Consider the following 27,268-nt stretch of genomic DNA (forward strand, 5'->3'; position numbering starts at 1 on the left):
AAAAGTGCTTGAGTGGGGGAGAGGAAAAGGGGGAGGGAGAGAGAAAATCTTAAGCAGGCTCCATGCTCAGTGCAGAGCCTGATGAGGGACTTAATCCCATAACCCTGGGACCATGACCTGAGCCAAAATTATGAGTCAGAGGTTCAACAGCTGAGCCACCCAGGTGCCCCTAGCTGTGGTTTTCATATAGATGCCCTTTATCAGGTTGAAGTTCTCTTACATTCTGAGTTGGTTGAGTGTTTTTATTATAAAGGGGTGACGAATCTTGTCAAATGCCTTTTCTGCATTTCTTGTGTGTATTGTGATGATCAAATGTTTTTAGGCCTTTTACTGTTGGCATGATATATTACATTGATTTTTAGATGGTTAGTCAACCTTGCATTCCTGGAATAAACCCCACTTGTTCATGTTATAAATCCCCTATGTGTGTTGCTGGGTATGGATTTACTAGTATTTTGAAGATTTTTGTGTCATGTTTATTCTAGAGATATTGATCTATAATTTTTTGGTGATAAATTTGTCTGATTTTGGTATCGGGGCAATACTAGCCTCACAGAATGAGTTGGATAGTGGTCCTTCCTCTTCAGTTTTTTTTTGTTGTTGTTTTTGTTTTTGTTTTTGTTTGGAAAAGGTTGTAAAGAATTGGTATGAACTCTTTAAATACTTGGTACAATTCACCAGTGAAGCCATCTGGGCCTGGAGTATTCCTTGTGGGTAGTATTTTGTTTACTAATTCAAACTCTTTACTCGTTAGAGTTCTTTTCACACTTTCTATTTATTCTTAAATCAGTTTGAGGATTTTGTGTCTTTCTAGATATTTGTTCATTCCATCTAAGTTCTTTAATTTGTTGGTGTGTAATTGTTCATATAAAAGAATAGTATTCCTTTATAATCCTTTTTATTGTTATTGTTGGTAATAATGACCTTCTTTTATTTCTCATTTTAGTTTTGCCTTGCTTTTTTAAGCAAGCTTTTTAAAGCTTTATGTTTTAGAAATTTAAAAAGATTTAACTAATTTTTTAACAACATAGTATTCCATAATTAACCTATTTATGATATTAACATTTATAAATAATGCCTCAATTAGTATTCTTTTATATATTTTGGTGTATTTTTGGTGACACTGTGTGTCTGAGGGTAAGTTTTTAGCAGTTGATCTGCTAGGTAAAAGGGATATCACGTTTGTCATGGTCAGTATTAGTAGTAATTAACAAATTGCCCTTCCTTGAGTTTGCACCAATGTGTATGAGAGTGTTTTTCAGTCTTGCCAGCACTGAGAATAATGTAACTTTTTTATATTTGCGCCTCTGATTTGTGAACATTTTTATCTTATTTTGATTTACATTCATTAATGAGATTAAAATTTTTTTCATATATTGGGTTATTTATGTTTATCTAGAACTAATTTTATATCCATTACTCTTTTTTATTGGGTTATTGATCTTAACAAATGTTTTGTTCTGTTAAGGAAATTAGATTTTGTGAAATGTCTTCTAAATATTGTTTCCCTGTTTATAGTTTCTTTTAACCTCATTGGATATTTTTGTTTTGTAGAAGTTTTATATTTTTATGTGGTTAGATTTGTGTACCTATTCCTTTCTGGCTGTGGCTTATGTCAAGTTCATGTTCTTTTTTTAAATAATTTTTTTAATGTTTATTTATTTTTGAGAGAGAGACAAAGCATGAACAGGAGAGGGGCAGAGAGAGAGAGGGAGACACAGAATCCAAAGCAGGCTCCAGGTTTTGAGCTGTCAGCACAGAGCCCAATGCGGGGCTTGACCTCACAAACAGCAAGATCATGACTTGAGCCAAAGTCAGATGCTTAACCGACTGAGTCACCCAGGCACTCCACAAGTTCCTGTTCTTAACTACTGTTAATTGATACCTCCTGTGTTATTAGGCTCTTTTAGGCTTGAAGAAACGGATATGCTCGGTTTAACTCATTTGATGGCTTTTATTGTAAAAATTCACAGAGAATAGGAAAAATAGGATAAGCCACATAATCAGGTTGTGTTGTTGGAACATGGACATAGTCGGGAATTAGTCCATAGGTCTGTTCTCTGCAGGTAGGTTAGTAGAAAATCCAGAAATTGTCTCCTTGGAGTGGTCCTTTGCAAAGTCTTTGAAATATTTGAAAAAGACACCATTTCAGAGGTCTTGGAGAATGGCCGAAACAGGTGTGATGTTGATAGATGAAAGTGTCCTAGAATAGGGTGAGGCATTCCTGGAGGAGGGGGTCTATGAACAAGGACAAAAAATGAAGAAAGACAAATGCTGATTCCCTGGATTTCTGGGTCTTACTTAAGGGGAGTAAGGATGGGGAAAGGTCAGTCAGTGTCCAGAATCCTTGAGAGGATGCTTGGACTTTGATAATCAGTGGAGCTACTGAAAGGTTTAGATTCAGACATTCATTTAATAAATACTCATTTGTGTCAGACACTGTTCTAGGCACTTAGGGATATACCAATGTATAAATAAACCAAACAAAAAAATATTCCTTCTGTATAACTTATGTTCTAGTGGGGGAAGATAGTCAATAATCAATATGCAGAGTAAGTGTATTATATAGTATGTTAGTTAATATATACCACTGAAAGGTTAAATAGAGCAAAATCAAGGGTTATGTGTGTGGGGGGGAGGGGAGGAAAGAGTATAGTGTGATTTTAAATGGGTGGTCTATGTTATATCTGTGTCCTAATGTGGTAAGGATCAAATACATAAATTTAGGTGAAGTTTAGAACACTGCTTGTCACATTGTAAGCATTTAGTTTTGGATACAATTGGTTTTGTTTTTACCGAATCATAATTTCTGAAGGTGAGGCCGGTAATCTTTTTCTTTTTTAGTGTTTATTTATTTTTGAGAGAGAGGCAGAGCACCCGAGAGTGGCGGTGGGCAGAGAGGAAGGGGGGCAGAGGACCCAAAATGGGCTCTGTGCTGACAGCAGGGAGCCCGGCATGGGCCTCAAACTCACAAACCATGAGATCATGACCTGAGCTGAAATCGGACACTTAACCAACTGAGCCACCCAGGTACCCTGGTAGACTTCATTTTCAGTAGTCACCTTGGGTGGCTCATTTGCTCATGTTCTACAGGATAAACTGTGAATACTGTTAATACTTCCAGTCCTGTGATTTTTATTAGACTATGAGTCAATTAATTTAGTTTTAATTTTCCAGATAGAGTGGTTTATTAGCAATAAATGTTACTGGGTGTCTATGCTGAGCATGTTCTAGGCTGTTTGCAATAACCCTGTGGAGATATCAGCCCAGTTTTACAGATGAGAAAACTGAGGCTTATGCTGATAAACTTGCCAAAAGTAAGACAGCCAGTGACCTGTGGAGTTGTCATTTATGTCCCACTCTGCCCGACTCTGGAGCACTTGCTCCTTCTATGACATCACCTTCTAGTTATTCAGCCTTTTTATCTTGCAAATGTATACTTGATATTCCTGTGCGTTTGTGCAGATTCCTCTGGCTGCCATACTGGAGATAAACCTCAGTGGTTTATTTGTGATAGATGAGTATTTGTGGCAGGTGAGTTACGTCATTCTACATGATTGAGAACTTAGAAAATTTTTGTCTTTACAAGATGTGCTAGAAGCTTTTCTGTTGGCAAGTTTCATGCGTCACAGCTCATTACTGAGGGGGTTTTCTGCACCACTTGTAAAACTAGCACACCCTGCATAGTAGCCAGCCTTCAGGATGGTTTCCAGTGATACTGGTATTCAATTTTTGTGTAGGCATCTCCCGATCGGTACCAGGTTTCGCAGATGGCAGAAAGGATGGTATGTAATGTCCCTTCTAAGATGAGGTTGTAAAAGACTGTGGCTTCTCTCTCTCTCTCTCTCTGTCTTTCTTGGTCTCTTGCCCTAAGGGAAACTTTCTGCCAAGTTGTGAGCAGCTCTGTGAAGGGGCCCATGTGGGGAGGAATTAAAGCCTCCTGCTGGCAGCTTCTCCAGCCCAGTTAGGACTTGGGAGGTTGCAGCCTTGGCCGATGCCTTGCCTGCAATATCAGAGACACCCTGAGTTAGAACCACCCCACTAAGCTGCTACCTGCTACCTGGTCTTCCCAAACTGTGAAATAATGAATGGTTGATGTTTTAAGCTGCTGAATTTTGTAATAATTTGTTAAAAAGCCTCAGGTGGGGCACCTGGGTGGCTCAATTGGTTAAGCGACCGACTTTAGCTCAGGTCATGATCTCACATCTTGTGAGTTCGAGCCCCACGCTGGGCTCTGTGCTGACAGCTCAGAGCCTGGAGCCTGCTTCAGATTCTGTCTCTCTCTCTCTCTCTCTCTCTCTCTCTCTCTCTCTCTCTGCCCCTCTCCCGCTCACGCTCTGTCTCTCTCTCTCTCTCTCAAAAATAAATAAACATTAAAAAAAAAAGCCTTAGGTAACCAGTCTATGGTCTAATTTTTAGTATGAAGCTCTGAGTTATGCCCTTACATTCCCAACCTCCTGGGACCCCTCAGCTCTCACACACATCCACACGCACGTATTTCACTTGGTTGCCTAATTTACTCCTATATTATGTTTGTTATCTAGATCATCTCTGCTTTCACTCTTTCTCCCTGGTAAGTATGTTGTTGACTGGCTTCCTGGTGCTAAGATATATTTAATAGGAAGTTTGTCACTGTAATACTCAGCATAGCACGCGGTGAACAGCAGGCCAACTGGCTGAAAGGAGCGGACTCTTACCCATTTCTGAGATGCCACATAGTGAACTGTCCTTTGCCAGCAGCCAGAATGAGCCTTGATTCAGATAGTTTCTCAGGGAAGTGGCTTCTGGTTTCTGTTGTAAAAACTCTGTTGGTCTTCAGCTAGAGGGCAGAAGGCCTCACATTGTCTTCTTCTCTCCCTCTGCTTGTTCGTAAGCAGCTGAGTAAACTCTATAAAGGGAAGTCAGTTGGAACAGTGGTTCTGGTTTTGTTTAAAAGTAAGAGAACGTGGCGGAGAAAAATCTCGGATCAGCTTCCTTAAAACCATCATCTTCCTGTGAAGCAAGTGTTACCATGGTGTCCAGTCTTTCCGAGCTCGTTTCTGAGTGTCACTCTGTCCCTGTGCAGTTACTGCCTTTGATTTCCACCTCTCAAATTTGGAGGCCAGATTTCTCCAGAGGATTATCTCTCTAAATCAAATCCTCTTATGGAGAATCTACATTTGAATTGCTCTCTGTTTTGATCAACATGCTGTTTAAATGTTTAGAACACTACTTAATGGAGATGCTGGGGCCTCGCTTGCCTCCTTAGAAATCCATGGAAGGCAACAAGGGCTGGCTGCCAATATTAATTGTATCATTGGGCTGTGATGGGTCTGCCATCTTGCTAGGCTGTTTTCACTGAATTTTGCCAAGAAAAAAAGACTGAGGATCAAGTATAGGCCTCAAACTTGGCGCCCTACTTCTGTATTCAACAGATTGTCTGTTTCTGTTTAGTTTTAGAAAGATGTTAGACCGCAAGCCAGTTTGCAGTCCACTTTCACCCGTGATGGAAGATTCTTTGAAGATGAAAGTACTCCATAAATTTGCAGCATCTTTGGCTGGGGAGCCGATGTTCAAACCACTATGATTTTTTTGTTTGTTTGTTTTTCTTTAATACACGCGAGGAATTTAACTAGACTGCTGCTCAGGTTTACTTTGCATTAATAATGGAGCTTGACAATTAAGTCATTTCTTTTATCATGAGCTCAGAGCTGCCCTGGAAACTACATAGCAGTGTGTCTTCTGTGGTTGTCCTTCAGATACTTACAAAGCCTGGATAACAGTCCAAGCAGGTGGGTTTCAGTGCCCTGTTTTCCCCTGGGCAGAATAGCAGAGTGGGTGAAACATGTTTGTTTGTTTGTTTTCTTCCCCACCTGGTTTTAATTTAAATTAATAGACTATTTTTTAGTGCAGTAGTACGTGTACAGAAATTGAGCCGATAATAGAGTTCTCGTATCTACCCACCCCTCCGGTTTCTCTCATTATTAACATCTTGTATTTATGTGGTACATGTTATAATTGATTAATATTGACACTTCATTATTAACTTAAAGTCCGTAGTTTGCATTAGGGTTCACTCTTTGTGTTGTACAGTTCAGTGGGTTTGCACAAATGCAGACTGTCATGTATCCGCTGTTAGAGTATCATGCAGAGTAGTTTCACTGCCCTAAAGATCCTCTGCGCTCTGCCTGTTTATCTCGGCCTCCTCCTGGTCCCTGGCAACCACTGAGCTTTTTACTGCCTCCCTAGTTTTGGCTTTTCCAGAACGTGATACAGTCAGAACCATATATTATGTAGTCTTCTTCAGACTGGAGCTTTTCACTAAGCGATACGCATTTAACGTTCTTCCGTATCTTTTCACGGCTTAATAGCTCATTTCCTTTTATTGCCGAATAATATTCCATTGTGTAGATGTACTACAGTTTATCTACTCACCTATCGATAGGACTCTTGATTGCTTATGCGTTTGGCAATTACGAATAAAGCTTCTATAAACCTCTGTGTGCAGGTTTGTGTGTAGACGTAAGACTTCAACTCACTTAATAAATACCAGGGAGCATGATGGCAGGATCTGAAATAGGTTATTGGTCTGGCAGTACACTCTTGTTCCCTAGTGACTGTTCTCTTGCTGACGATGGCCTCCCTACTGTGATAACCTAAGCAGCCTACCTCTGTCTGCCAGGGGCTGCTTATTTTTCATTGGAAATACTTTCTGAACCACTCCGAACACAGAGATCTTGATTGTGGTCTCAGGAAGGAATACTTAAAATGTTTAAGAGCGAATACTCCTTAGTTAGGGTTGCTGTGTTTTCATCTCTCCCCTGATGCTCCATTTGAACTTCTTATTTGAGTCTTTCTGGTAGTAAAGTGTGAATGATGGTCTCGACCCTTAATGTGAAATGTAAAATACATTATCTAACACAAAATTTGTGATTTCTATTAACCATTTTTAGGTGTACTGTTGTTCAGCACTAATTACATTGATATTGTCGTGCAGCTATCACACTGTTTCCAAAATTTTTTCATCCATGGATATGGTCATTTTAAAAAAGGAACGTGGGGAGCCTGCACGGCTCAGTCAGTTGAGCATCTGATTCTTGATTTTGGCTCAGGTCATGATCCCAGGGTCATGGGATCGAGCCCCATGTTGGTGTCTGTGTTGAGCATGGAGCCTGCTTAGGACTCTTTCTCTCTTGCTCTACAACTCATGTGTGCACGCTCTCTCTCTCTCTCTCTCTCTCTAAATAAATAGGTAAATAAATCAATAGAAGAGAAACCTTAAAAATCTATCTGAAGCTCTATTTGGCAAAATATTTCTATCAGTCAACTTCCTCTAACTTTTGCTGCAGTAAAGACCTCCAAATCTCAGTAGCTATCAACAATCTTTATATCCCCCTCATGTTAAATCTATATCATTTTCATCTGGCTGGAGCTTAGTCACGTGGCCACATCTAACCGTAAGGGAGATTAGGAAATGTAGTCTACCTATGTGTGTAGGAATAAGGAAACTTGTTCAGTGATTAATTAGCAGTCTTAGCTGTATTTAGTTCAATTATGAAATCATACACATAGTTCTTTATTTGGATCTTTTAGGGACAATGTAACAGTACTTACATGATTTCTGGATACTTTTCAGGAAAGCATTTTTCTACTCTATGCCCCTTTCCCATTGCATCTTGAATTAGCCTATCCTTTTACCACTGAGAGAGCTTACTGGGATAAATGAAATTATATGCTGTTTTGATAAGTACCTGTTGGGTAATGACTTTTTCAAAAATGGATAAAAGTCAGTAAGAAGCCTTAGTAACCGTAAGTATGGTTGTTATTAAGCGAGATATTTAAAAAATATCTGGTTGGCTCTTAGTCTTGTATCAGAAGACAGGCTTATCTTAGAAGCCCTCTAGTACTGATTGGGTTTCAAGATAATGGGCTTTTCTTGGGTTTTCCCATTGCATGGGTACTCTACTGTTATCTTAAAAAAAATTTTTTTTTATGTTTGTTTATTTTTGAGAGAGACACACACACACAGAATGTGAGCAGAGGAGGGACAGAGAGAGGAAGACACAGAATTCGAAGCAGGCTCCAGGCTTGAGCTGACAGAGCCCAACATGGGGCCTGAACTCATGAACCGGGAGATCGTGACCTGAGCCAAAGTCGGACGCTTAACCGACTGAGCCACCCAGGTGCCCCTCTACTGTTATCTTTTAAAAAAGTAAAGTATGTGAAATTTGTAGTTAAAAATGGCTTTTCTTTTTTTTAAAAAAAAATTTTTTTTTTCAACGTTTATTTATTTTTGGGACAGAGAGAGACAGAGCATGAACGGGGGAGGGGCAGAGAGAGAGGGAGACACAGAATCGGAAACAGGCTCCAGGCTCTGAGCCATCAGCCCAGAGCCCGACGCGGGGCTCGAACTCACGGACCGCGAGATCGTGACCTGGCTGAAGTCGGACGCTTAACCGACTGCGCCACCCAGGCGCCCCAAAAATGGCTTTTCTTAACCAGAGTAGCAGGTTCAGATAGAAATGCTATACATTTTGTCATAAGATTATTTCTTAGTGAAATTTAGGAAAAAATGGGCAGTATTTATGGTGTGTGCTTTTTAAATGGTTGATCCTTTGGATCTATCTCACTGACCTGTTATAGTTAGAAGCAAGCTCAGCTGCCTACATGGCTTGGTGGGAGAGTATTTTGAGCATGTTTAGTATGCCTCCGCTCACTGATGATTGAAGTTCATAGTCAAATATTAATTTTCAGTAAGTGCCTACTGTTCTCGGGCAACTCTCATTCCCTTAAGGAAAAGTGTTTCCTTTGAGCCTCTAGTTGCTGAGAATAGCTGTGTAAGCACTGTGGAAGTTTTTCCAAATTAAAATTTGGCCCACCAGTTCATTTATTTCTTTTAGGGCTCTGACAATTGGTTGTGTTTATGGACCCCTACAGAGCTCTTTTTAAACACTGTCAGCAAATTGGAGACATTTAGCTTGGGCAAAACCTCTTTATCTTCAGTACTCTTACCATAGGGACCGGCCGGCCTTGCTTTTAAATACATCCTTAATACTCTTAGATGGAGTGGCCTTTCATTTGCTTATTACTGAGCCATTGTTCTAGGCTGTTTATACTATTGTAATTCCAGACTCGAAGTAATTATCCTGTTGAAAAGGCCCTGCAGGTGTATGCCCTGTTGTGACATAGCCAATTTTGTCTTCTGTCTGAATTTGCTTGCTTCGTGCATTGTTACAATAACAGAAAAACAGAAATCAACGCCAAAAAGCAAAACCCCTTTGGCTGCAAAATCTGTCTCTTATATTAAAAAACATATATATTTAGAAAGTGCTAGGGCCATGTGGAATCACAAATATTTAGAATTTATTCAGTCTTTTATCCTAAGGCAAACTTAGCAGCTGCTATCTAAAGCAAACGTCAGTAAACACCTAGAGTTATCCAAGGGCCAGAATCTCAGGCCCCATCCAGGCCTCCTAACTCAGAATCTGTAGTTTAACACGGTCCCCGGGTGGTTTGTGAACATATTAAAGTTTGAGAAGCATTGGTTGGGGAACTTTTACTTGAGCCTGTAATCATGGAAGCCACCAATGGTTGTGAGGGGCCATAAGACTTTAACTCCAACTGTATTTATAAAGTGAAAAATCTGTACATTAGAAATTAATTATCTGGGTACATGATGAACGTTGAGCTATTTTCTATTATTTTCTCGTGTGCTAATGAAACATCTTCAGTCTGAGAACAGTAGTGGCAGCAACATGTCCCAGAAGAATAAGAGATTACCTCATTGGGGGGTGCGCCTGGGTAGCTCAGTCGGATAAGCGTCCAACTCTTGGTTTCGGCTCCAGTCGTGATTTCACTGTTTGAGGGTTCGAGCCCTGCATTGGACTCTGTGGTGGCAGTGCAGAGCCTGCTTGGGATTGTGTCTCCGTCTCTGCCCTTCCCCTGCTCACATACATTCTCTCCAAATAAATAAGTAAGTAAGTAAGTAAATAAATAAATAAATAAAAAGACTTTTTTTTTTTTTTTTTTTTAAGATGACCTCAGTGAAAGAGTGAGACCTTTTTGTGTTTTTGGAGTCTAATCTCTGACTCCTTTGTGATAGAAAATTCAGGCATTCATTCATTTTCTCAACAGGTTGTGGTGTCCTCAGTTAAAGGTCCACCCAGAACATATGTTTGGTAATAGGTTGAGAGAGGGAATGATGTCTCACTGTCAGTTATTTTGAGAGGGCAGAAACCTGTTCACCTAGAATATTAGGAGCTCCTGCCAAGTGAGACTTTCTTTGCAAGTCAGTGGGCCAAGAACACGGATTTGTACTTTATAGGAACTCATTTGTCACTTAGAGTATTTGCATTTAGGTCTTAATAATTTGAATGTGTTTGCTAATTGCTGCATTTTTATTCTGGAGATGGGACACTGGAGAGGATAGGGTATTCTTATACTGTGCTACAAAAGATTTTTTTCCTCTTGCAGTAAGAAAGAAGGGGAATAATGGCATTTTCGTAAGGCAGTATTTCCTAAAATTCTAGTGTGGTTTCTACTCTGAGGGCTGACATTTGTAAAAGAAAGCCAAAATGATTCAGTTTAGGAATTGAAGCCCCCTTCTCATCTGGGGACCCGTCCCTGCCCTGCCTCCTTTGTCTCTCTCTCTCATGCATACCAGGCACACAAGCCCTACCTTGTCTCCACTGAGTTCTACCCTTTTTTCCCCCTCCACTGGCCTCTAATTCCCTCATCTGTCATGCACCATCACTCTGACTAAAATTTGTTTGAAAAATCACCAGGACACCAGGTCCCGTGGCTTCTTTGTAAGTCTGTAGCATTTGGTCTTACCTACTTTCTTTCCTCCTGTTATCCCTGTGATGTTGGTCACTTGGGTTTTTCTTTGCTACTTTTTGCTTTTTCAGAGCCCTTGAGCCACACTACCAAAGTTCAAAACCAACCGTCACCACTTACTAGCCATGTGCCTGGGGAAGTTAACTTTCATGTGCCTTAGTTTTCTCATCTGTAACATGGGAGTAGAGAATAAAATCTGCCCCATTGGGTTGGTGTGAAGTGCAAAGAAGAATGGCACATAGTAAGGATTTTCTGGGTTCTGCCATCGTCATAACTGTTGGTTCTGCCATCGTCACCATCACCATTATCACCATCACCACCACCACCACCACCATCAAAGGGCACTTCCTGCCCTTTGCAGCCCCTTTGGCTTGCTTCCTACTTTCAGGCGTTCCTACCTTTTTTCTTTCTTTTATTGGACTGCCCTTCTCTTTGGGCTTTTTCTTGACAGTCTTGAGATTCCCACATTGATATCTTTAGCCCTAACCTTTTTCTGAGCCCCAGAGTCTAATGGTTTGCACACAGAAATCTCCTGAGCATTATAAACAAACCTGCCAAAATGAAATTCATCCTGTGTAGTTTTTTTTTTTTTAATTTTTTTATTTATTATTTTTGAGAGAGAGAGAGAGCAAGCAGGAAAGGGGCAGAGAGAGAGGGAGACACGGAATCGGAAGCAGGCTTCGGGCTCTGAGCACTCGGGACAGAGTCTGACGCAGGGCTCGAACCCACAGACCGCGAGATCATGACCTGAGCTGTAGTCGACCGCCCAACCGACTGAGCCACCAAGGTGCCCCCATTCTGTGTACTTCTAAAGCCCCCCCTCCTTCCTTCCACTGTTACTCTTTTGTCACCGTCTTAATTAATGCAGTCCCCAACTTTCACAGCTCCTGCTGGGGAGAGTCCAGAGTTTAGTCTGTTCCCCCCACACCCTGGTCATCCAATTGGATTCCAGGATTTGTTGATGATCCCTTGGTGGTGTCTTGCAATATGTCTTTCCTTTTCTGTTCCCAGTGTCGTTCCCTGGAACACACTCTTTGTATTAGTTTGCTCGGGCTGCTCTAGCAGAATACCTCCAACAGAGTGGCTTAAACAACAGAAATTTATTTTCTCACTAGAGACTGGAAGTCTAAGATCAAGGTGCTAGCAGAGTTGATTTCTGGTGTGGGCTCCCAGATGTCTGTCTTCTTACTGTGTCCTTACATGGCCTTTCCTCTATGTGCATATGCCTCCCTGGTGTCTTGGCTTCTTTTTTTTTTTTTTTTTTTTTTTTTCAACGTTTATTTATTTTTGGGACAGAGAGAGACAGAGCATGAACGGGGGAGGGGCAGAGAGAGAGGGAGACACAGAATCGGAAACAGGCTCCAGGCTCTGAGCCATCAGCCCAGAGCCTGACGCGGGGCTCGAACTCACGGACCGCGAGATCGTGACCTGGCTGAAGTCGGATGCTTAACCGACTGCGCCACCCAGGCGCCCCTTGGCTTCTTCTTATGAGGATACTATTCTTATTGGGTTAGGACCCTACCCTAGGACTTCATTTAACCTTAATTAGTTTCTTAAAGGCCCCATATCCAAGACAACAGCCACAGCGGAGATTAGGGCTTGAACATATGACTTTTGTGTTGGGTCACAATCCAGTTCGTAACACCCTTGGTGCTGCTGACGGTTTCACTGACTTCCCATCTCCCCTCTGTATCCATCTTCCTATGGAGGCAGGAATGATCTTTCCAAAGTGCAGCTCTGACCATCTCCCTCCCACTGCTGAGAACTTGAGACGGCCCCCCATTGCTCTGACACAGTATGAGGAGGATTACTGCTAGGAGACTTCGGGGACTTTCATTTCTCGATTCCTTACGTTCACTCATCTGGAGATGGGAGATAACATTACTACCCCCGTGTTGCTGTAAGGATGAAATGAATGCTAACGAGTAGTTGTGGTTTTATTATTGTAAAAAATTACATTCACATTCCTCAGCCTGCCGTTTGAGGTCCTCCATCACTTTGTCACTCCGAGGGCGGTCCTGTGCTCTTTTTGGGTTCCCAGACCCTCTAACAATGTGTGGGGAACCTACCCCACATGTAACACGAAACACTTCTCAAACAGCAGCAGGGTGTCCAAGAGTTCAAGCAGGCCTGACACTGCCTACCCAGAGATAGCGTCACATTCCAGGGGTTAAGGGATCAGCCCTACAACACTGTCACTCCAGCCCCCCTTCAGATGCCAGGTGCTTACCTGTGTTTTGTGCTTCTGACCTGGCCTGCTGCAGGTTGGAGGTTCCACTGACCTGCTTGGGTTTGAATAATGTGCTAGAGCAGCCTAGCACATTAATACCAGTGTATTAAAGGGTACAGTAAAGGATATAAATCAGCAGCTAGATGATGAGAATAGGGTGAGGTGTTCGAGAAGGGCGCCCATGCTCTCTCAGAATGTGCCGTTCTCCCCAAGTCCACCGTTCACTAGCCTGGAAGTGTACCGAGACAAGACCTTTTGGGTTCTTATGGAGGCTTCTTTGCATAATCATGATTGGCTAAGGCTGCCATTATCTGATTAAATCCCCAGCCCCTCTCGCCTCCCCAGTGATCAGGGGTGGGGTGGGGGTGGGACCGAAAGTTCTAACCCTCTGGTCACATAGTTGGTTCTTCTGGCGATCAGCCACTGCTTTGGGGTGGGGTCCTAAAGTCACCTTCCTTACAAACAAGAGACACCCATTTCACCTGTATGGCTGTGTCCGCAGCGTTTTTCTGGAACTGTGGCTGAAGACCAAATACACCTGCTCACGTGAATGGCCAAATCCGCATTTCTTATATCGCACGTGCCTGCAGCCTCCATCACCTGGGGCTTGTTAGTGATGCAGCCTCTGCATTGTAATTAGATCCTCAGGCCCTTTGAATGTGATGTTCTGGCTCATCACCGGGTTCTTAACTACTGTCCGGCTTTCTCCTGCTACAGAAAGAATACAGGCTTTGGAGGCAGACCACCTGTTTCCAGATGCCAGCTACTTCACCTGCTAGCGTCATGTGGGTATGGATGTTTACAAAAACTCTCTGCCTTGGTTCCCATCAGAAAACAGCCCATAACACCCATCTCCCAGAGATTTTGAGGCTTCCTTGAGGAAGTATGTAAAAATGGAGCATCATCTTTTGTGATTCTAAGTTGAGTTTCAGATTTAAAACTAAGTACTTTTTTGTTCTTGGCTCATGGTACTCTGTGTGTGTGTGTGTGTGTGTGTGTGTGTGTGTGTGCGCGCGCGCGCGTGTGTGTTGGTCAAGGTTTGCTTATGTGGCACTAGTGGGGGAAGGAAGGTGGTGTTCACTGACACCTGCCCCCCTCCATCTCCCTCCTCTCTGTCCTGACTGTGGAACAAGGTCCTCCTGGCCTTCCTCGGGAAAGATGTGACCTGCAAAGGATGCGATGGTGAGACTTTTTGTTCGGGAGAGGGTTCATGAGCTGCTGCTTCAGTGGAAGGTGGAGAGGATTCTTTCAGGTCTCAGAAGTGGCTAGGAACCAGGAGAGCCTGGGTATCTGATCTGTGACCAGAAGTAAATTCTGTTGTGCTGCCTCCCCTTATATTGTCGTGAGAAGGGACCCGCTCCTCTCTGCCCCAGCTCCTTCAAGGCTGCTTGATCTGATGCAGAGGTCTTCTCAGTCATTCAAAAACACTTTTTTTTTTTTAAATCCACAGAAAGTTTGCAAGAATACGAATGGTAAAAACACCTGCATACTCTATCCGTGTTATTCATTCGCTGTTAACATTTTACCCCATCTGCTTTATCATTCTGTGTATGTGTGTGTGCATATACACTCATATAGTATTTTCTGAATCATTTGAGAGGAAGGTTCATACATCCATACATGGCCCTTTGCTGCTAAATCTTTTGGTTTGTATTTCCGAAGAGTTGGGATATTCTCTTATATAATCCCAGTACAGTTTCAACTTTGGTAAATTTGACATTGATAGAATACTTTTTATCTAATCTGCCTTTTTATTCCCATTTTTGTAACTGACCCAGTAGTGTCCTTCGTAGAATTTCTTTTTTCCTTTTGGTTCAAGGCCTTCAACAGATCAGAGGAGGCACATTCACCTTGGGGAGGGCAATCTGCTTTACTCTGTGTCTACCGATTCAAATGTTAATCTCATCCGCAAACACCCTTGCAGATGCAGCTACAATAATGTTTAATGAAATATCTGGGCATTTTGTGGCCCAGTCAGGCTGACACACAAAGTTAAGCGTCACATATGGACTCTTGGATTCTTGATTTATAATCCACTGCTCTCTTTAATTATGTCGGTGGTTAAATTGTTGTATATTTGGCCAGCTGGAGCTCCTTCCAGCTGTCTGCTGTGTTAGTGTGATTCGTCCATAATGTCTAGTATCAGTGGCCTGCCCTATTATTGGATAATTACATTGCCTGTGTGCCCTTCAAGGTCCCTCTAGGTAAATTTTTGTATGTGTCATGTAGCTTTTACATCAGACTATCCCTTAAATATCTCTTCAAATTAGGGATGAGTGAAGTGCTAATAGGAAGTTAGAAACTTAATATTCTTTACAGTCATTTTTACTTACTCTGTTTCTATTTGCAATAACATGAGTCATCTAATGGGTTATTCTTCTGTAGTATGCATTTTCCTGGCTGTACTAAATTAAGTTCTGAGCTGCCCATAGGCTCCCTCTGCAGGCACTACAGTGCATAAACACTTTCCTAGGGTTGTGGGATAGATTTCTTCTACCCATTTTCTCTTTTGATTGGTTTGTTACTCTACAGTTTTTACACAATTGTGGATCATACAGTACAAACAGTTTTGGATCCTGATTTGTCTATACAATGTCTCCAAAATATATTTCCTTATAAATCTATACATTTCTACATCATCATGTTAATGTTTGGATAATTTCCTATTAGATGAATTAAATTTAGCATTTAAATAATTTCATTTTAGTAGGCATTTGTATTTATATTTTCCCCATTTTATTTTTTTAAATTTTGTTTAATCTTTATTTATTTTTGAGAGAGAGACAGCATGTGTGCAGGGGAAGAACAGGGAGAGGGAGACACAGAATCCCAAGCAAGCTCTGGGCTCAGAGCTGTCAGGACAGAGCCTGACATGGGGCTTGAACTCACAAACTGTGAGATCATGACCTGAGCCGAAGTCGGACGCTCAACCAACTGAGCCACCCAGGTGCCCCAATTTTTCCCCATTTTACAGAGCACTAAAATTAATATTCCTCGTGTGATACACCACTCATAGGGCTTGAACATAGAACTTGTGTGTGGGGACACAATTCAGTTCATAACACCCTTGAGTGCTGACCACTCATATGTGACTTATTAAGCTGAGCTTGACTAGTGGTAGGAATTTGCCAGGTAAAAATATAGAGAAAAGACATTCCAGTTTGGGAAAATTGCCTAATCCCAGTTTAGGATGTTTTCAAGAAACCGGAAAATCAAGTTTGGCTGATCCACGGTGGAGCAATAGTGAGAAATGGTTGGAAAGTAGGTATTGTGGGAGTCTTTCCAATTTTAACTACAAGTGAAGCGGAACAGAAATTTACTTGTTTGATGGGAATTCTAGGGTAGCTGGATCAAGGGGTTCAGATGCTGGTGCTCCATCCCTTACTGGTTTCCTTTCTCCTGTCATCTCGTCCCAGTCTCAGCACTCGTTCTCTTGCCTCTAGGCAGGAGGAGAGAAGAACCTGACCCTCCCAATAGATATCCAACAGCTCGGGTCACAGGAATTGTCACTTCCCCCAGTATTCATTGAGTAAGTGTTAGGGAAGGCCTGTAGTTGGCACTGTTTGGGTCAGCTGTCTGCCACTAGCACAGTCCCTGTAAACAAGGGGCCAGGGTATCCGGGTGGACCAGATCTGAAGCACAAGCCCATGCCTAAGGCCAGGGAGTAGGTGGGAATTATGGCAGACCGTCCCCCAGGGAGCAGGGGAGCACGAGACATGAAATTCCTCGAGGAAAAGAGAGTGTTTAAATAGACAGCACTGCAGACCTGGACAGTCATGGCACGTCTTTACCAGAACATTCTAGGTCAGTCTGAAAGTAGGGTGTGGTCGGTGAGAGGGGGAAAAGAGGGAAAGGATGAAGAAAGCATACAATCCGGGTTGGACGAACAGCTCCTGGTAGTGTTTCCTTCTATAGAGCAGGAGTGCTTGGAAGTGATTCCTGTGAGGTCAGGCCTAGGTGAGTCAGGATGGCACATTTAGAGTCAGGAATAGGAGAAGGAAAAGCAGGGAATTCAGTCGTAGGCTTGTTGATTTTGAAGTACTTCTGGAATTCCCAGTGGAAAGGTCCAGCAGGACAGAACCACATCTTACCTGGTATTTCCTTCCTTGGGCTATGCCAGTGGACTCCTTCAGAGCGCCCTCCCTGTAGCCTCTACTTACAGTGCGTCCTATTTGCCACTTCCGGTGTCATCTTTATAAAGCTTCTTATTCTCCCTCCACCTGGCTCAGACACCCTCAGCGGGTTTTTTTTTTTGCACGCTATATTAAGTATAGAAGTTTGTCACTCAAGGTCTTTAATGGTTTGTCCTCAGGCTACATTTCCAGTTTTTATATCTTACAGCTCCCTTCTACTTGGTACATGAATCTTGAGTCAACTGAATTTTTGCCATTCCGTTCACATAGCCCATGCTTTTCCCACCTCTGGTCTTCCATTCTCACTTTTCTTACCTGCTAGCATGTCTTGACTAGGATCTGACTGGAGAGCTACGGCTGGCTCAGAGAGACATGATGTTACCCCAAGATGGCACCTAAGCAGGTAGGATAGAGATTTCAGACGTCAGTTAAATGCTAAATCCTCATGTTTTAGAAATAAGGTTTCCAGTGTCAGCATGAGCCGTTATTTGATTTCTTCATTTCACACTGGTTAGAGCCAGCACTTCAGGGTAGGCATCACAATAGAGAACTCAGCGCCTCCCTTGAAGGGGAGGACAGGGAGGCACAGGGGGACTGGGAAGGGGGACTGTCACACTGTGTGCTGCTGTTGCAGTGAGTGCTGGGGGGTGGGGAGGGTACAGAAATGGGAGAGCTTCTGAGGAAAGGTAGCATTTCTGTCTGAGTCTTGAAGGATGAATGACTTCAGCAAGCAGAAAAAAGGCAGCATTTCAGGCAGAGGATGTGACCTGGATGTCTGCACTGAAGGTCAAGGACGTGGGATTTTGGAGGGATCCCACCCTCCAAATCCGTTTGGAGGGATTTTGGAGCAGTGCGGAGGTGGCCATGGTTTGCATTGTATGTGTGTCAGTATTAAATATCTTGTGCCTTAGTTTGGACTGCTGTAATAAATTATTATAGACTGAGTGGCTTATCTCAACAGACATTTATCTCTCATGGTTCTGGAGGCTGGGAAGTTCAAGATCAAGGTGCCAGTTGATTAGATTCCTGGTGAGAGCCCTTTTCCTGGTTGCCACATGCTGTCCTCTTGTGTCCTCACATGGTGGTGAGAGAGAGCTAGAGCTAGCTCTCTTCTTACAATGACACTTACTCCATCCAGAGGTGCCATCTTCCTGGCCTCATCTGAATCCAGTCACCTCCCAAAGGTCCCAGCTCCTACCACCCTCACATTGAGTGAGGGGTTCAGCATATGAATTTTCAGCCCGTAACACTTTGTAATACTTGTGGCTCTAGGAGGAAGAGCAAGTATTGAGAGGGAGAACTGGTTTTTTCTACCAGTTATTTAGTGGCCAAATGCAGAGAGTATTGAGAGGGCCAGGGACCCCATCAACCACACTCTAATCCAGGGGCATGATGCCCATCCCATTGAGGTAAGAGATACCTTGGATTTCAAGAAACCAGACAATTCATTTTTTTTCCAAAGAATAATAATAATAAAGAAGTCATTATATTCTATTTCTAAATATAGACTTGACAGCATTTATAGTTGCTCACATTTTGCTATCTTTTAGGGAAAAAAGGCAGATTGACTTTTGTTGTTAAAAATAAGCTTTTTAAATTTGTTTTTGCGGGAGAGAGGGAGAGAGGGAAAGAGAAAATGAGAGAATGAGCAGGGGAGGGGCAGAGGGAGAATCCCAAACAGGCTCCTCTGTGTCAGAGCAGAACCCGGCTAGGGCTCAGACTCATGAACTGTCAGATCATGACCTGGGTCAAAATCAAGAGTCAGATTCTTAACTGACTGAGCCACCTACTTGCCCCCAGGGAGAGTACATTTTTATCAGGTTGATTTGCAGAGGTAGGATACTGCCTTTTTTTGTTATGTAGTGATAGACTGTTGCCCACCTAAGAGAAGGGTTGCCTTTATGTTTACCTCTTTAATAGTAGATGAGCCATTCATAGAAAGTTCTAGAGCTATCACTTGAGCAAAAGCCTTGGTTAACATAGAAGGAATCTGCTAATAGACTTGTGTCAAAGAAAACGAATTTGGTGACTAAGACGTTTTGCTTACAAGGTAGCTGACACCCAGTCACTCTGCAGGGCATGCTGTACAAATGGAAATAGGTTTTTCCTGCAATTTGCACACGGGTTTATTGTAGCACCTGCAGGCACATGGCTTAAACAGAGAAGGTGCAGGAATACCTGGGAGCTTTACCTTCGGAGCGGATTCTTCTCTTTGCAGTATATGTAACTAAAACACCCGTCTTTCCAGAAAAGGAAAAGAAAGGGAAAGAAAGAGAAAAGGAGGGGCGGGTGGGAGGACAGACTGAAATTTTTGTTACACTAAGCCAGACATTACTTTAGATAAAGTAATAATGGAAATACAGCTTTATTTCTATACCAAGTTATACTTAGAAAGCTGATCACTAAACCGGGAAGCTTGGCTTTCAGAACTCTGCTGTAATCCAGGGTAGAAAAAACTATCACCCAGATGGCATTTGTAGGAGATTACTGCCTGGTAATCCTTCCTTGTCCTAGAAGATTAAGTCTGGCCTGGTGGTAGTGGTGGTCAGCTGACCGGTGCAAAAAAAAAAAAAAAAAAAATGTAGTTTCTTGTAACTGTGCCAGTGTCTGACGTTTGCTTGAACTGTTTGTACATCTGGGAGATACTGCAAAACCTGGCCCTCCTTTGTTTACCCAAGAAAGCTCCGCTCCCCTGTGCTGGTTGTTTCTTTGTTGACTGAAATTAACAGCAGGTGGTGAAGAGCCCTAAGGTTGCTTGAGATAAGTCATTTATTAAACAGGCCTGCTTGTCCTGCGGGTGTGAGGGCTTTGAGAAAGAAATGCCACACCTGGGCCAGGAAGCCAGGCTCTTCAAGCCCTGGGGTTGATTTCTTCAGCAAGGTTGCACATGGAGATGTGACCAGAGCCACACTCACCTGAAGCATATCAGACGGTCATAAAACCATGCGTTCTGCCTTTGTCTGGAACGACAAAGATGGATTTTTATGAAGACTACCAGTCCCCGTTTGACTTTGACACAGGAGTGAACAAAAACTATCTCTACTTGTCTCCTAGTGGAAACTCGTCTCCATCCGGATCACCTACTCTGCAGAAGTCTGGTAACTATTAATTTTCCAAAGTTAAGTGTGCTTTCATTAAACCTGGACACAACTTGAGGTTTGCTTGGTTTGCTTGGCTTTAAAATTATTAGGGTAAAGATGTACCACGGCGTTGCTGTGTTGAAACTGTGTTGAAACTAAGTTAACAAATCTGTCCTAGATTTCATGCAGCGCTAGATGGCTCATTAAATATTTAGAATATATTTATTTATATGTAAAGTAGGAACTTTGACTTTAAAGGTCATACTATTTATATGAACATTCGAGTTCTTCTGATCACAGTGAGTTCATTGAGCTGATAAATAACAAAAAAGGGAGAATCTGAAGGTCTTTGCTTGTGGTCATCTGAATGTAAATTATGAGGATGCACCCTGATTTTGTCTTTGTTAAGATGAGGTTTAAGACTACATTTCAGGTCCTGTTAGTGGCTGTCCTGGATTTTGTTCCGGAATACTGAGAGCAACATACAGAAATACCTAGGCAAGAGATTTTTTTTTTTTTTTTTTAAAGAATTCGCTCTTGTTGTACCTTTGGAAGCAGTCACTCCTTGACATGTGCCCGTATGACATTGATTTGAAAGCCAGGTACCGGCAGGGAGAATCTTAGTTTATCAGCACAAGGCTGGACGCAGCCTTACCACACCGTCCAGGTCACTTCTCTCATTTTGCAGCTAAAGTTTAGACATCACTGAATGACCTTTTCTGTAAAACTAACTTGCCAGAGAAGTGAGCAGATTTTCCTAGAAAGTTAGTTTTTTTCCTTATTAACGAAGACAAAGTCATACTTTGCCCTTTGTAAGCCTAAGAAGTGGGTAGTTGAGAACGAAGTGGTAAAGGGTACAGCAGGAAACCTAGTTGTAAGTATTTTGAGTTGTATAGTTGCTAACAGCAGAGCGCGTGCTGAAACGACATTCCTCTGTTGGTTGCAGCCATGGCCACCTGTGGGGTGTAGTTTGGATTTCCAGGAAGGGGAATGTTGAAGATAATAGGTTAACGCTGGTTTCTGGAAGTTGGGGACTGGGAGGCAGCTGTTCGACGTCTGCCGGGGGTGTCAGATTGCCGGGAAGCCCTCTCCCCCGCTCCGTTTCCCCTACCCCTGTGGTCAACCTTGGACCTTTGCAATATAGGAGATCCTAGCCCCTAAAAGGATGGCATCGTCCATTCTAACTTCTAAATCCTACTACAGAAAATGCTTCAAGAGCAGCACAGAGTAGGAAGTTCAAGCTCGATGATAGAGTAAAACCCAAGCGACAGAGGGCTATGGGGAGTCAGGGCTGTAGTTACGTGACTTCAAGTAGATCTTGGCGATCGGTGTGCATGGGTTTGAGATTCCTGGGAGGATTTACCCGGCATGTTTTAGTTCTTTTCTCTCCTGGCATCTTTTACCTCTTTTCACTTTCCCCAGTTGCAGTAATTGCTGCCTTTGGATATTTGCTGTTAAAAATAAAGCAGTTAGGAACACTGAATATGTGTCTCGGCAAATTTCAAACAATTGTCTTCCCAATTCTTAGTCGCCGTCTATAGGAGTCTGGGCTCATGATATTAAAAACAAAATTATATATGAAAAGAAAAGACAAGTGAACAACAAAAACTAAAAACAAACTCATGTACCCACTAGTGCTCAAGTTTAGTAGTTTTCTTTAATTGGAAAAAAGGAGGGGGAGAAAGCATTAAAACAAACAGAAACCACCCTAAGCAGTCATTTAGTAAGAACATGGTGATTCTAAAATAACCACATAAAAGAGGATCTAGAACAGTAATCAGTAGTCTCTGTGCCCTGGACCCCTCAGGGCACAAGAAGCCTGCAAATCTGTTTGAACATCAAGCATGAGGCATAGATGGAAAGAATACTATGTCTTGGGTGCATTTGTACTCTTTGTATTTCTATGCAGGAGCTTTTAGGAAAGATACATTATAAATACATTTAAAAGTCCATGTGGCTTTTGGTCACTCTGCATTTTCTTTTCTTTTCTTTCTTTCTTTCTTTCTTTCTTTCTTTCTTTCTTTCTTTCTTTCTTTCTTTCTTTCTTGTTTCTTTTTTGAGAGAGAGAGAGAAAGTGCCAGTGGGGGACTGGCAGAGAGAGAGAGAGGGTGAGAGAGAGAATCCCAAGCAGGCTGTGTGCGCAGAGCCCGACGTGGGCCTCGACCTCCTGAACCGTGAGATCATGACCTGAGCTGAAACCAAGAGTGGGACGCTTAACTGACTGTCCCCCCCCCCCCACCCAGGCGCCTCGTACTGTGCATTTTCTTAATCAGCAAACAAGTAGTGCACAAAAGGGACTGATGGTAAAAGGAATCCTACTCAGAAAGGTTGGGCATGCTGATCTGAAACACATATTCTTTGATATTTATCCAAGCCATGATGGGGCAAGTGAGAAAGTAAGGAGATTTCATCTATGGGCAGAATGTTCCTAAGAAGCAGTCTGGGTGGGGGATAGGATGAGGGCCAGTGGCTGGAACAAAGAGAGAGAGGTCTTTTATTAGGGATGTTTAAACTCTGATACAACCAACCCACATTCAGAACACCTTATACTTCTTGACCCACAAACCTTGTAAATACAAATATCAATAACTAAAGCAGAACTCTGTGAAAACAGAACTTTACTGTTTGTGATATCCTCTGATATTTTATACTGTTCCATTTCTTATTTTTAAAATATTCATTTGGTACTGCTAAATGGATTTCACAGCCCATGGTTTGAAAAGCTGATGTATAATTTTCAGAATCTGGATCTAAGTTCCATTAGGGATGTTAGCCTTTTGGGATCACTGTTCTTCCCTAGCACCTGAAATAGTCCTTGACATCTGTGGCTCAACAAATATTTGATGAATGAATGAGTGAGTGAGTGAGTGAGTGAGTGAATCAAATGAAACTGTCAGGGACTAGTTCACACTCTAGCTCATTTTCCAGATGTGAACATTGAGGCCAAGAGAGGTGTTGGGACCCACATTGGGACTCACACTCATCCCTCAGTCCTCAAGCCAATGTTTTTGTTGTTTCTTTTTTGTTTGTTTTTTGTTGTTGTTTTATCACACCATCTTGGCCTCTTTGGTGACAGATATTATAGAACAGGTTAATCATTCAAGGTGTGTAGGGGCACCTGGGTGGCTCAGTTGGTTAAGCGTCTGACTCTTGATTTCAGCTCAGGTCATGATCTCAAGGTTCATGAGTTTGAACCCCGCATTGGGCAATTTGATGACAGTGCAGAGCCTGCTTGGATTCCCTCTCTCCCTCTCTCTTTGTCTCTCCCCTGCTTGCACACTATCTCTATCTCAGAAAAGAGAATTAAGAGAATTAAGGCGCACCTAGGTGGCTCAGTCATGTAAGCATCCAACTTCGGCTCAGGTCATGATCTCGTGGTTCCTGAGTTCAAGGCCCACGATGGGCTCTGTGCTGACAGCTCAGAGCCTGGAGCCTGCTTTGGATTCTGTGTCTCCCTCTCTCTCTGCCCCTCCTCCACTCGCTCTCTCTCTCTCTCTCTCTCTCAAAAGTAAATAAACATTAAAAAAGAAAAGAAAAGAAAAGAAAAATCATTTAAGGTGTAGTCTTTCCTGCCACCACAGGCTTTACCATGGGGGTATTTTGTTGATTATTCATGTGCTGCGTGGACTTGTACATTCATTCCATTCTGTCTTTGCACTTGCTGGTCAGCACGGCCATCTCTCAGCCAGCGTCCTTTGTTGCATTTTCAGTGAATACCTACAGAGATAATTTCCTATGTGCTATTTATGTAGAGTCATTCTTCCTCTTAAAAATTTCCTAATGTACAGAATGATGCAGCCCTGTTGTAGAAGACATCTGTGGTTATTTCTAGTGAGTTCGGGAAATAGGATCAGGAGCCATTGAAAAATCTGACCTTTTGGTTACATCGCTGTCGTTTGAACCTGTAAAAACACTGAAAAAACATCAGATTCCTTAGCTCAGAGTCCTTTTCATTCTGTTTCATTACCTTTTTGGTTTCTACTTGTATCATCTTTCTTTTTAGGGAAAAGGTTATTGTTACTTCTGGAGAGTTTTTCAAAATTAATTGTGAAGGTCTTAAATGGCAAATACTATATGATTTACAAAATAAAAATGAGAGCACAGTTGAAGTTTCGGAGAACTTCCTTGTTCCTACAGAGGAAATTTAAGAATGAAAGTGACTTCCTCCCTGGGGATCCCCAAATCTCTCCATGGCTGACTTTTGTGGAGTGCCCTAGTTACTCATGTTACACTTGATTGGGATTGAGAGGTCAGATGGTTCTCAAGTAATCCACTGAAGATCCACCCCCTGCCTTTTTTTTTTTTTTTTTTTTTTTTTTTTAGATGAAAGAGATTCAGAGGTCAGTTTAGGAATTTCTGGAGGAGGAGAGTAAAGCATTTGAAAATACTGATGTGTTCTACCTTTGTGATCTTTCCTTCCTCCTCTGCTCTTTCTGTGAAGTTTTGGGAGGGTGACCTTTTTGAGTAGGAAGTTGGCCGCTGATCAGGGCTCTGCTTTCAGAGGTGAGTCTTGGGAGCATCTGGGCGCCAGCTCTCTTTTCCTTTTTGGCCTTCGAACTGCCCACCCCCCTCCCCCCCCTCCTCTTCAGTGGCCCTGACGTTGCCCAGTTAATCTCCAGTTAAGGTTCTGGGTCTTACCTCAAGTGCAGTGGGTCAGGTTTCCTAAGCCTTTTGTTCCTTGCTGCCTTGATGACAAGCACTCGACTCATTTTTCTCTCCTACTCTGTTGTACTGTTATCACCACGGGCAAATATGGGAAAATTATAGCCTTAGAAATAGGAAGTTTTCATGGCTTGTGCTACTGAATCTCTTTTCTTCTGAAGAAAATCTGTGTCAAATAGCAGGAGTCAGGTACTCCCTTGCCGTAAGTCACTGGTTTTCAACCTGGGGCAGTGTTGCCTCCTGCAGGCATCTGGCCACAACTAGAGCCAATTTTGAGATGATTTTGGTTGTTACAACTGCTTGTGGCTGTGGGGAGGGACTGCCACTGACATCCAGTGGGTAGATGCCTGCATGCCACGTGGATGACGCACAGGACGGCCCTGCCACAAAGAATTGTCCTGCTCAAAATGCCCCTTGTGCTGCCATTGAGAAGCCCTGTTAAGTAGATCCTTTGTTTTTAGGGTCTCCTAAAAGAGAGAAAGGGTCTCGCTTGTTTAGCGTCTCACTTCATTGTGGGGACCTCCACATATTCCTCCCACCTCCGCTGGGATTTTGTTCCATTCGGAAACCAAGAAGGCCCAGAGAGTGGTACCCCCAAGCTCAGACTTTTAAGAGGAAAAATACATTTACCTTGTGATTTTTTTTTTTTTTTTCTTTTTGGATATTACCACTAAAGGCATTTCAAACTGTATGTTGTATCTCTGGGTTTAAAAAAAAAGAACACATATTTCCTTTTGCTTGTGCTTAAGTAAAACAACACTTAGGGACTTAAGTTTCTTTCTTTCTTTCTTTCTTTCCTTCGACATCATAATGGAAAGTGTGTATTTTAAATATTTCTACAAACAGATATTTGGGTCCAAAAAATATAATGCAATCATGCTGAAAAGCAGACCAAATATCTAATATTATAAACTTTAAAAGAGACAAGGAATAGTATTTGTACCCTATTTAAACAGAATTGCAAAAATATGTGGACCGAACACCCAAGGAAGCGAGGTTATCGCAGCGTGAGGTGGCGATGCCGGGGGGGACCTGCCTCAGCCTGGGAAGGCCCGAGTTGCTGTTTCAGGCTGTTACCTGGAGAGGACCAGGGAATGGAGAAGGGAAGGTTGGTCTGCCTCTGAGCTTCTCCGTAAAGTTTAATCTCTTACTTCCCTTTGCCCATGCTTGGACAACAGCTCTGTAAAACACTACACTTTTAAAAGGCCAAATTCCCTACCTTGTCTTGAAAGATTTTGACACTCACTTGCCAGAAGGCAGTGTTAGGCCAAATGGGTTCTTATGGTTCCTTCCAGCTCCTAAGTGCTATAGATTAATTTTTTTTTTAATGTATAGTTTATTTTGAGAGAGAGAGAGAGAGCAAGAGAGAGAGCACATGTGCAAGTTAGGGAGGGGCACAGGGAAAGAGATTTAAGTTTCCTATTCCTACCCTGGTCCTAAAGCCATGGTTGCCTCTGAAGATTGTGTAAGAGAGGTGTATACAGTTTTATTTCCTAGAGAAGCTTCTAGGGCTCCATTATACTCTAACAACTTCTCTCTTGAGTAGGCGGTGTTAACTAAATAGCACATTATCTTAGACTCCTCCTCTGCAGCTTTTTCCCTCCTAACTGAATATCTTGGGAGCAGCTGACATCATATTCCTCCTCCTGTAATACCACTCGTGTCCCACATGTACAGCCGCGGTGTGTGTGGCTGTGAATGTGCTTCGTAACATGAAGGTATATGACCTGTTGCAAATGTAACAGCCTTTATATAGATTATATATGAGACAGAAGTTGTGTTTTTCTTTAGAAAAATGACATCTTATGTCTGTTTCAGGTTTCTATTTAAAAAAATTTTAATTTTTTTGTGTTTTCAATAGAAAACCTCTGTAGGCGAAGGCACTGAAATAAGAATGAGATACAAAATAAAAAGCTCAAGATAGAAGGTAGACAGTGAAGGGAGACTGAGTTCTTCCCTAACTCAACTGTGTACCTTCCTGTAATTAATGTATTCCGAGAGTACTACTGAGCATCTGTGTACCAGTTGTGATGCTGGGCTAAAGATGCAGGATTGTAACACAGTGCTGAGGTCAAATGTTGCTCAGCCCCGAAGCCTGTGTTCTAAGTACAGTAGACATTGCATACAGAGTGTTATACCCAGAGCAGGGCATGGGCACAGGGTCCAAAGAAAGCCTCCAAGAACAGGAGACTCTTAAAACTGATTTATTGAAATGAATGGGACTTGGAAATAAGGAGGGGGTTTCCAGAAGAGAAAATAACAGGTGCAAAGACATAAGAAAAAGAGAGTATGATTTGGAAAGAGATGGTGGAGGTTGTGGTAGAACATTGTGAATGTTGTTAATGCCA

At 42.4% G+C, this 27,268-nt stretch overlaps 1 protein-coding gene across 8 annotated transcripts in view; it reads left to right on the forward strand.

The window, feature by feature from the left end:
* TPD52 (tumor protein D52) overlaps positions 1 to 27,268 on the forward strand; it is a 111,722-nt gene that overhangs the window by 52,730 nt on the left and 31,724 nt on the right. The window contains exon 1 of one of the 8 annotated variants that reach the window (XM_045454804.1): positions 19,785 to 20,276. The exons of 5 other annotated variants lie outside the window; for them this stretch is intronic. In XM_045454804.1, coding sequence (XP_045310760.1) covers positions 20,153 to 20,276 — 124 coding nt within the window. In that variant the 5' untranslated portion in view covers positions 19,785 to 20,152. Of the gene's footprint in view, positions 1 to 19,784; positions 20,277 to 27,268 lie in introns of those variants that run through there. 2 more of the 8 variants (XM_045454805.1, XM_045454807.1) reach the window with 2 other exon arrangements.

The sequence above is a fragment of the Leopardus geoffroyi genome, chromosome C3 (genome assembly GCF_018350155.1).
Source record: "Leopardus geoffroyi isolate Oge1 chromosome C3, O.geoffroyi_Oge1_pat1.0, whole genome shotgun sequence".
NCBI classification, from domain to species: domain Eukaryota; kingdom Metazoa; phylum Chordata; class Mammalia; order Carnivora; family Felidae; genus Leopardus; species Leopardus geoffroyi.